Raw genomic sequence first — 10738 nt, forward strand, 5'->3', positions numbered from 1 at the left:
AATGTATTTCAAATTTATTCTAGCACCTCACAGTCTGACAATGAAAGATTAGGAAACCATGCTCTTTGTTATCAATCTCTTCTTCATAACTGTGTAAGAGTAGCACTGAGTCCACTGTTTCTGGCAGTAACTGGAGGATGGTGACTCTGTATTGGGCAGAGATGTGCAACTTTACAGCAGCAGGCTTACTGACCTCAGCTCTTCAGTCACTAACATCTTAGTCTAAATTACGTTAATTGAATGTCATGGTAACCTTCCTGCTGATCAAACCATGGTACTGATAAACTGGGAGATTTAAATATGGGGTAATTTTGAAGCAGACAGCAGAATAGGAGAGGTATGGAGGGCATCAGGGTGCAAGGCACTAGCCATAGAAAGGAGGGAGAAGTTGTGCAGAAAGCAGATAGGACAAGGGCCTTGGAGCAAAGACTTCTCTATTTAACAATTCTGCCTAGGGCAGCTTGTTTAGTTCCACAGCCTAGGTCTCCTATCAGCCTTCCCATAAAACTCCTCCCAAGAGTCGAAGACCTTCAAAATCAGACAAGATGCAGCTCCATTCCAGAACTCTCCCTGCAAGCATTCCACGATTCTTTCGCACTCTCCACAGTTCTAATGGTTTTGCCACAGCCTAATCCACAGAAAATACTAAATTTTCCTCTCTACACTGTACAAAATTACACCAAACTGTCAGGGAAACAGGCCCAAATCCCTTTATTTCTTTTCCACCTCCTGCTATGAAACTGCATAGAAAGCTCCTGGGTGCTTTTTGTTGCCTGGTAGCTGAAATATGCAACTTTTGGAAGTATTCGCATAGAATCAAGAGGCCTGGACTCACTGCCTCAAAAAGGTCCAGTCTCAGCCGAGTAGTACCTGACTTTCAAAGTCACAAAGTTTCAAGTTCCAATGAAATCAAAACACCTCATTCAGAAATGTGACTACCCACCACTTTTCAACATTTCCAGCAAAGGCGAAAACAGAGAAGCAAAGAAAGAAAGAAATTTCTTCTTCCTATAATTGTAGCAGTGTATGATTGCAGGAAGGGGGTGACCACTCACAGGAATCAGATGCAATCTCTGGCAAAAACAAAAAACAAACCTGCCTGTGAATGACTAGATACACTGATTTATGTTCTCCACCACCTCCCATTCTCTTTATGAGTCTTGAGGACAGATGACATGCTGACACACAAAGTGGTCTCCAAACCTTTCCATTTCCCTTTGCAAAACATGCAAACCAACGCAAGATACTTGAACAGAAAATAGAGGAAAAATTTAAAATAGCTTGGTAAATGTGTGTAGGAAAATATATAAAAAGCTGTATTGATAATTATCCTCATAGATGTATATGTTTGCAAGAAATGGCTAAAATTAAAGGAGAAGCAAAAATAAACACACCCTGTGTTCACGCGGCTGTGGATTATTACTGATCCCACTGTTGGATTATTGTTTATCTCATACTGAACCTACACTGAATAGCAACTTGGAGAACACCCCCCAGACAACCACCATCTTTACTTTCCACTGGTAGGGGGGTGCCCATTAAGGAAGAGGAGGGGATGGGATGGGGGGGGGTTGGAATAACACAGTCTTTGAACCAATGTTTTCCCCCTTGCCCTAGTGAACTCTTTGTCTGGTTGCTGAACACGTTTGTGAGATCAAGGAAAAGAATCCAAACAAAACAAAAGAGTAGGCATCCCAGACTAATTACAATAGGTGCCCAGCACATTGTGGTGCCAGCAAAGCCAGAGCACGGTTTGAATCTCGCGTTCAAGCATTTGCTCTCTCTCCGTGCCCCCAATAAAACATGTCTCACACATCCTCTTTGCATTTCTCCAAGCTTTCCCCCAAAAAAACGGCCCGCTCTGTTGTCACTCCTTAGAAAAGGATGTGAGGCACGAACATACTGAAACATGTTGACGGTGACTTGTTATCATCCTGACAATAATGTATACCTGGAAATAAAACCCTCCACCCCCCACGCCCACTGGCCAGTCCATTATGCAAAAGGAGCGCTTCCCAGCCGAAGGGGAAGAGCTCGCAGGAAGCGTTATTTGCGTGCACATTACAGAACCATATACCACCGCATCTGCATCCTACACAAAGCCCGAGATGGTGCAAGAAGATACACGCTGAGCTGAGCACGGCACAGACCAGCCGCGGCAGCGCGGAGCCAAGCCCGCGTCCAATCAGATCCCTGCGAGAAGGTGGCCCTCGGGGTCGGCTCGGCCCGAGGAGCCTTCCCTATTATGACACCGCGCTCTGCCCGACATCCACATCCCACCGGGAGCAAACCTAATTCGTGTGGTTGCTCATTTCTCAAGCTGCCGAGCCCGTCCTTTCATCTGCATCCCTGCTCCTCGTCCCTTAAAAAGCCACCCAAGGCCTGGGCGCCCCCGCTCCGGCGCGGTCCTCCCCGAACGCGCTCCGCTCCCAGGGCGGGTAGAGGCTTCGGGCTCCGCCGCGCGAGCTGCAAAGGCGGAAGGCAAACGCCTCCCCGAGCTCGGGCAAGCGCCCGGGGGGCTGCGAAAAGTAAAAGCAGCGGGCAACTGGGGGGGACCGTCAGGATGCGTCGGCCACGAGAGTTGAAAGCCCAGAAGCGCTCCAACTTACCCAAAATATGACATTGAAGCCAAATATGAAATATTTGATGCAACAACTGACTTCAGGACCCTTGTAGTGCTTCCCGGACATCCTCTGGGTTCATGAAGACACTTGCCCCGGCAGCCCGAGTTTGGAGCCCCGGAGCACCGTCGCTCAGAGCAGCCCCGGGGGGGGGGCGGGGGGCCGGGGACGCGGGTCGGGGACGCAGGTCCGGGACCGGCCGACCGACCGCGGGGGAGCCGCTCCCGCACCTCCAGCCCCTGCGCGTCGAGGCCGCCGGAGCCGGGGGGGCCGCGAGCCGGCGGGGAAGCGGCGCGCTGCAAGCCCCGAGCCTCGCCGAAGCTGGCCCCGAGCCCAAGGCGAGAGCCCGCGTCCGTCCGCCCGGCGATTGTCCGTCCGTCGGTCTCCGAGCTTCGGGCAACGCGGCCGCAGCAGATGCTGCTGGAGACGCTCCTCGCCCGCCCCTCGCGCGCGCCCTCCCGCCGCTCGCTCCGCCCCCCGCGCGCTCCGCCCGCCCGGCGCGCCAGTGCCCCCGCCCGCGGCTCCGCCCCCCGCCCGCCCGCGGCTCCGCCCCCCGCCCGCCGCCCGCCCGCGGCTCCGCCCCCCGCCCGCCGCCCGCCCGCGGCTCCGCTCTCTCTCTCTCTCTCTCTCTCTCTCTCTCTCTCTCTCTCTCTCTCTCTCTCTCTCTCTCTCTCTCTCTCTCTCTCTCTCTCTCTCTCTCTCTCTCTCTCTCTCTCTCTCTCTCTCTCTCTCTCTCTCTCTCTCTCTCTCTCTCTCTCTCTCTCTCTCTCTCTCTCTCTCTCTCTCTCTCTCTCTCTCTCTCTCTCTCTCTCTCTCTCTCTCTCTCTCTCTCTCTCTCTCTCTCTCTCTCTCTCTCTCTCTCTCTCTCTCTCTCTCTCTCTCTCTCTCTCTCTCTCTCTCTCTCTCTCTCTCTCTCTCTCTCTCTCTCTCTCTCTCTCTCTCTCTCTCTCTCTCTCTCTCTCTCTCTCTCTCTCTCTCTCTCTCTCTCTCTCTCTCTCTCTCTCTCTCTCTCTCTCTCTCTCTCTCTCTCTCTCTCTCTCTCTCTCTCTCTCTCTCTCTCTCTCTCTCTCTCTCTCTCTCTCTCTCTCTCTCTCTCTCTCTCTCTCTCTGGGGGCGGCCCCGGAGCCGGAGGCCGGAGCCGGAGCGGAAAGGGGGGCGCAGACCTCGCGGGGAGCAGAGGGGTAGGGGTAGGGGTGTGCGGAAAGGGGAGGGAAAAAAGAGATGGGGGTGAGGGCTGCAAAGGAACGTCCCGGAACCCAAGTGTGGCTCCAGCCCAAGCCCCACACACACCTGCCGGGAGGTACGCTCCATCCCAGAAGGCGGGCGAGGGAAGGCGCGGCGGCTCGGAGAGCCCGGCCCGGACGCGGTCCTCGCCCGCGGGCCTGGCGCGGTGACGCAGAGTCGGGCACACAGGCCCGGGAGACCGAGTAGCGCCCAGGGCCTTGACTGGCTGCTCACTCTCAGAAGCAATTCAGAAGTTCCGGGATGTCCTTTGGGAAATCCGAATTGGTATTATTGGTTGTAAACCATTAAGCTTTGACCTCTAGGGGAGGAGGGAACGAGTGGCTGAAACTTTCGGACGCTCCTGAGGTGTGCCTCTCTCTCTCTCTCTCTCTCTCTCTCTCTCTCTCTCTCTCTCTCTCTCTCTCTCTCTCTCTCTCTCTCTCTCTCTCTCTCTCTCTCTCTCTCTCTCTCTCTCTCTCTCTCTCTCTCTCTCTCTCTCTCTCTCTCTCTCTCTCTCTCTCTCTCTCTCTCTCTCTCTCTCTCTCTCTCTCTCTCTCTCTCTCTCTCTCTCTCTCTCTCTCTCTCTCTCTCTCTCTCTCTCTCTCTCTCTCTCTCTCTCTCTCTCTCTCTCTCTCTCTCTCTCTCTCTCTCTCTCTCTCTCTCTCTCTCTCTCTCTCTCTCTCTCTCTCTCTCTCTCTCTCTCTCTCTCTCTCTCTCTCTCTCTCTCTCTCTCTCTCTCTCTCTCTCTCTCTCTCTCTCTCTCTCTCTCTCTCTCTCTCTCTCTCTCTCTCTCTCTCTCTCTCTCTCTCTCTCTCTCTCTCTCTCTCTCTCTCTCTCTCTCTCTCTCTCTCTCTCTCTCTCTCTCTCTCTCTCTCTCTCTCTCTCTCTCTCTCTCTCTCTCTCTCTCTCTCTCTCTCTCTCTCTCTCTCTCTCTCTCTCTCTCTCTCTCTCTCTCTCTCTCTCTCTCTCTCTCTCTCTCTCTCTCTCTCTCTCTCTCTCTCTCTCTCTCTCTCTCTCTCTCTCTCTCTCTCTCTCTCTCTCTCTCTCTCTCTCTCTCTCTCTCTCTCTCTCTCTCTCTCTCTCTCTCTCTCTCTCTCTCTCTCTCTCTCTCTCTCTCTCTCTCTCTCTCTCTCTCTCTCTCTCTCTCTCTCTCTCTCTCTCTCTCTCTCTCTCTCTCTCTCTCTCTCTCTCTCTCTCTCTCTCTCTCTCTCTCTCTCTCTCTCTCTCTCTCTCTCTCTCTCTCTCTCTCTCTCTCTCTCTCTCTCTCTCTCTCTCTCTCTCTCTCTCTCTCTCTCTCTCTCTCTCTCTCTCTCTCTCTCTCTCTCTCTCTCTCTCTCTCTCTCTCTCTCTCTCTCTCTCTCTCTCTCTCTCTCGCCGGAGTGACCCGGCTCGACGCGCGGCGCGTCCGTCTCCACCGCCCGCTGCGCAGACGGCGCCCGGGGGTCGCGGGGGAGACGGCTCGGGGAGTGCGGAGCCCGCTCGCCGCTCGCCGCTCGCCGCTCGGACGAGCCCCCTCCTCCCCCGCGGGGCGGGCCCCGGAGCCGGAGCCGGAGCCGGAGCCGGAGCGGAAAGGGGGCGCAGACCTCGCGGGGAGCAGAGGGGTAGGGTAGGGTGTGCGGAAAGGGGAGGGAAAAAGAGATGGGGGTGAGGGCTGCAAAGGAACGTCCCGGAACCCAAGTGTGGCTCCAGCCCAAGCCCCCACACACACCTGCCGGGAGGTGCGCTCCATCCCAGAAGGCGGGCGAGGGAAGGCGCGGCGGCTCGGAGAGCCCGGCCCGGACGCGGTCCTCGCCCGCGGGCCTGGCGCGGTGACGCAGAGTCGGGCACACAGGCCCGGGGAGACCGAGTAGCGCCCAGGGCCTTGACTGGCTGCTCACTCTCAGAAGCAATTCAGAAGTTCCGGGATGTCCTTTGGGAAATCCGAATTGGTATTATTGGTTGTAAACCATTAAGCTTTTGACCTCTAGGGGAGGAGGGAACGAGTGGCTGGAAACTTTCGGACGCTCCCTGAGGTGTGCCCCTAAGTTGCATATCCAGCCCCGCCTGAGCCTTCATAGGTGCTGGCCAGCGGGCACCAGTAGTCCATGAAAGAAGAACGAGCAGCTCAGAACTGTTTGTAGCGCCTATGGGGAGGGTTTTTTTTTTGGTTTTGTTTTCTGTTTTTTTCCCAGGGTTCAAAACGCTGGAAAGAGCTGAGATCAGGAAAATTTTCCAGCACCACCCGTGTAACCTGTACTGGACATAGAAATCTGCATGTTTCCTAAGCTCCCCCAGATGATACTCAGTACACTTATGCTTGAGAACCTTTTGCATAGGATTTCTCTGGTTAACCACCTTAGTTTTCTCAAAAATAGGCTTAGCTGGTGGACAACCTATAATCCAGCTTTGAAGGGGTGAGAAGTTACCTGTGAGAAGTAAACCACTACCCATTGGGATAGGCTTGACCTTGAGAGGGATTGAGGCTACACTGAGGTCACCAAGAACCCACAAAGGTGGGAGGGTCACGAGATCCTCTCCATTCAGTAGGACAAAACTATGATACTGGCTAACAGTGACTTCCGCGCTCTAGATGATAGAACCCCCCCCCCCCCCCCAAAAGTGCCCTTCACCGAGCAACCCCGGTGATTCAGCGGTTTAGCGCCGCCTTCAGCCCCGGGTGGGATCCTGGAGACCTGCGATCTAGTCCCATGTCTGGCTCCATGCAGGGAGGGTTCTTCCCCTTCTGCCTGTGTCACTGCCTCTCTCTCTCTCTCTGTCTCTGTCTCTCATGAATAAATAAATAAAATCTTTAAAAAAAAAAAAAGTGCCCTCCACCTACCCAAAGCACACAAAACACTAACCACCAATCTAATAGGCTTCAGAGGTAAGGTCTGCCTTCAACCTCAGATTCCCTACTAACAGGAAAGCACTGACAAGCTTTACCTAAACCTATTCCTGCAGTATGGTAACTCTCTATATCTAAATAGATTTCTGGATAAGTCAGAGGAAGGAGATGACACAATTCAGAAGAGGACTGGAAATTAGATCCAGTTGATGACTAAGTTGATCCCTAAGCAGGATTTATCTTTGAAATAAAAATCAACAGAGAAGATAAAGTTCAGATAACTCATCAGTAATGGGGGAGGTGGGGAGGGTCTAGGTGAATTCTCATTTAATATGTCAAAAGTAAGTCCTTGGAGGAATTACGAGTTACACACAGTAACAGAAGAAAACAGTATCTGTTAAACCTCTAGCTAGAAGTACTTCTCAGTGTAGAAACAATAGAAGCAAGTGATATGGATATGATTGACCTTACCAGTAATCAAAGAAATAGATCTTAAATCAATGATAAGGGACGCCTGGGTGGCTCAGCAGTTGAGTGTCTGCCTTTGGCTCAGGGCATGATCCTAGGGTCTGGGGTCGAGTCCTGCATTGAGCTCCTTGTGGGGAGCCTGCTTCTCCCTCTGCCTGTGTCTCTGCCGCTCTCTGTGTGTGTCTCTCATGAATAAATAAAATATTTTTTAAAAATCAATGATAAAGGCATAAAGATAATGAGCACTGGCTTCCTCATTCATTGCTGGTGACCTTACGAAGGGATACCATCCCCTTGGAAAGCATTTTGGCTGTGTGTTCCAGGTCAGGGTGCGCCTACGTTTTGACTCAGCAGTCCCACTTCTGGGAACCTAGCCAAAGAAATACAAAATATGGAGAAATTTCTATACTGCAATTTGTACACCATACCATTATTTATGGTATGGCCACAGCTTAAAGATCCTGGAGTAGAGACCATACCCATGTCCTTGTAGTAACCTGGACCACAATGTCACTTCAAGTTTCTCTGCTTGTAAAAAAAAAAAAAAGTTTCTCTGCTTGTGTCATTCTTGCCTCTACCTGAAGTGCTCTCCACGCATTTGGGCTGTGAGCTGACGCCTCTTACTTAACCTGAACACTGCTTTTTTAACTGCAGTATAGTCAACATACAGTGTTATATTAGTTTCAGGTGTATAGTATAGTGATTCAACACTTCACACCTTACTTGGTGCTCATCCTGGAAGTACGCTCTTCATCCCCTTCTCCTGTTTCACCTACCCAGCGTTTTTCGGGGTTCCTTCTTTTGTTTCCTCAACATGTTCCCTAGTCTTCCATTTTGCACTGGGAAACTACGTGTTAATTGCTTGTCTCCTCCGCTCTGCTGTGACTCCTGCAAGGGTGTGGCCCAACTCCTTTTAATCTTAGCAGCACTAGCGCCTTGGTAATGTGGCAGGTGCTTGATAAATATTTTTTAAACAAGTGGATGAATCATTTACTCAAAGCTTTTACAGCCATTAAGGATGATAATTATAAAGAGTATGTGGCAATGTGAATACATTATAATGTTAAATTTTAAGGGCACTGGATATGGAATTATCTCAAAGTAATGTTATGTGATAAAAGAAACGTGCAAGACAGCAGGCACAGTAGGCTACTAGCTTGTAAAAAAAAACATATTGGCAAAGGAGACTGGAAGATTTGTATATACACGTATTTTCTTCATAATGGGTAGGTTATCTACAGAAGAAAATAAAAGAAAAAAAAGAAAAACTGCTAATAGAGGTTTGGGGTGGGTTTGGAGAGCACACTGGAAAAAACAAAAGATATGATAGAGAAAGAGACCTGCTTTATTTTTTGATACACTCTTGTTTTTTAAATGTGTACCATGTACATAACTGTTTTGAAAAACAAACCACTCTATGAAATTTTATGCAATTATATGAAATAAGTTGGGAGTTAATTCTCACCAAGTAATAACAGTTGCGGTTGTGTGGTTGTGGGTGATTTTGTTTTCACATTTCTGGTTTCCATTTTTTTTTAATGTGGTTATACTGCTTTTACAATTACAAAGATAAAAGTATAAATAAAGATGAGACAACTAAGTAATCCTTGTATTTATTTCATCACAACTTCTTAATGTCTCAATAAATTTTTATCTATCTTAAAAGAAGGAGAATAGTTTGCTCCCTGGAGACTGCTATAGCCATCTCCCCTATAATTCTGAAGTTGAAAAATGGCTAATAAGTTTAATTACTGAAGAGTTAATCAGCCGCTCAAATGGCAGTGAGAACAGGTAAAGCATGTTCTTCTGATAGTTACACAGCTGAACAGCAAGATATGACAACAGCATTTTACCGGATTTAAGACACCAGATTTAATGAGCTTGTCCGTATCTGTTTTGCTTTTCTGCCCACCTTTCTGCCTCCTTCCTCTCTATTTTACTCTTTGCTTCTCCAGTCGTTTCTTTTCCTTCCATGCAAGCAGCGCTGCTGGTTACCTCTCCTCCCCCTTCACCTTCTTCCTCTCAGAACCCGACTAATGTTCCAGTGTCCCCCCTCTTTTAACAGCCATATACTCTGGGAAGACCAGCCCCCTCATGGGACTCCAAGGACCGTCTTGACCTTCTAAGCCAAAGTTGGCTCTCACCAAGTGCTTGGTTCAGAAATGAGCTGTGACACAATTCTGGCCAATGAGACAGGAGGAAAATCTGCTGAGGAGTTCTCACGTCTAAGAGATGGTATTTTTTTGGCCTTGGATTTCACTGTGTTTGGATACAACACCTGGATCACGTAGAGCCTGACTGTAAATAGACCACACAAGGATGGCAGAGTAAGAAAAACCGAAGAGAACCTAGGCCTTCATGACATTATTTCATGCTGACTTAGGCCTTCATGACATTATTGCATGCTGACTTAAGTCTACCTCAGGACTTCCTGTCAGAGCAGACACTTGCTTGGTTAGGCACCGTGAGGGGAGTTTTCAGTTTCAGGCAGCTGAAAGTATTTTGACTTTAACACTCCCCTCTGAGCTTTTCCCATGTCCTTTGATTTTCTCCTCTTGAATCATCTCTAGCCTTTCCATGTGTCCCTCAGTAACATGCATTTTCTGTATTTCCCTCCCCTCCTCTCTCTTCTCTTCCCCAACTGTTGCTGTCTCTCTTAAATAATACAGGCCATACCTTCAGCGCACTGTCTGGCACCGTCAGCGTGGCTCACACCCACCCCTTTCTCAACCACAAAGCACTTCCCCACCTCCAGCCATGTTTATACTTCACAGTGGACAGGACTGTGTGGGTCCAGTGCAGCCAGCCTGAGAGTTTGTCTCACTTGGGGGGATTCAGTAACAAAAGGATCCCTTCAAGTGGCTGAAATGGTGGTGTTTTCAGGAGAGTTGGAGGGCCTGCGTTTCCAGGAGGAAGCCAAAGTCTCTCTCTCTCTCTCTCTCTTCTCTTTCTCTCTCTCTCCAGAAAGAGGAAGGAAGCATAAATTCTGAGAGAAACAGCAGCAGTCTCTGACAGCGTGGGCCGTACGATTGGTTGTGTGTTTTGTCCTCTGAAAGGCTTCCAGCCCCACCAAAGGCTTTCTACTTCTGGATTTCAAGTGAGCCTTGTCTCTGATGTTTATGAGATTTTTCTGTAGAATCCTTCCATCTCATTCCATTTTGGCTTTGGCTACTTTGAAATGGGCACCTCACATTTGCAAATCAAAGAGCCTTGATTAGATAATGGGTCATCCCACCTCAAATCCATTGGGAAATGAGGTCAACTTAAAATATTTTTTTAATTAGTGAAAACGAATAAAGGGAAAGGAGAGAAAATGAGTGAAAATATCAATGAGGGTGACAAAACATGACACCTAACTCTGGGAAATGAACAAGGGGTGGTGGAAGGGGAGGTGGGGGGGGTTGGGGTGACTGGGTGATAGGCACTGAGGGGGGAACTTGGTGGGATGAGCACTGGGTGTTATACTATATGTTGGCAAATTGAACTCCAATAAAAAAAATGTTTTTTTTTAATTTTTTTAATGAGCCATAATATAAAATTAAAGTGTATCCTCATGATATTTAATGTATTAACTATTGTGCCCTCTGTTTTTAGGTGAAAA

The 10738-nt window shown here is 49.5% G+C and overlaps 1 protein-coding gene and 1 long non-coding RNA gene across 2 annotated transcripts in view; one reads left to right on the plus strand and one right to left on the minus strand.

Annotated features, from left to right (window-relative positions):
* The window catches only part of TSPAN5 (tetraspanin 5), a 168573-nt gene extending 165843 nt beyond the window's left edge, over nt 1-2730 (minus strand). Inside the window, exon 1 of the mRNA XM_041759787.1 lies at nt 2610-2730. Within this exon, the coding sequence (XP_041615721.1) occupies nt 2610-2690 (81 nt within the window). The 5' untranslated portion in view covers nt 2691-2730. The remainder of the gene's footprint in view (nt 1-2609) is intronic.
* A 2494-nt stretch (nt 2731-5224) lies between these two features.
* On the plus strand, nt 5225-10493 carry LOC121493677. Its single transcript, XR_005988526.1, has 3 exons — nt 5225-5446; nt 9203-9464; nt 10102-10493. It is a non-coding gene; the product is annotated as an uncharacterized LOC121493677 (long non-coding RNA).
* The last annotated feature ends 245 nt before the right edge of the window (nt 10494-10738 follow it).

This window comes from Vulpes lagopus, chromosome 6 (genome assembly GCF_018345385.1).
Source record: "Vulpes lagopus strain Blue_001 chromosome 6, ASM1834538v1, whole genome shotgun sequence".
NCBI lineage: Eukaryota > Metazoa > Chordata > Mammalia > Carnivora > Canidae > Vulpes > Vulpes lagopus.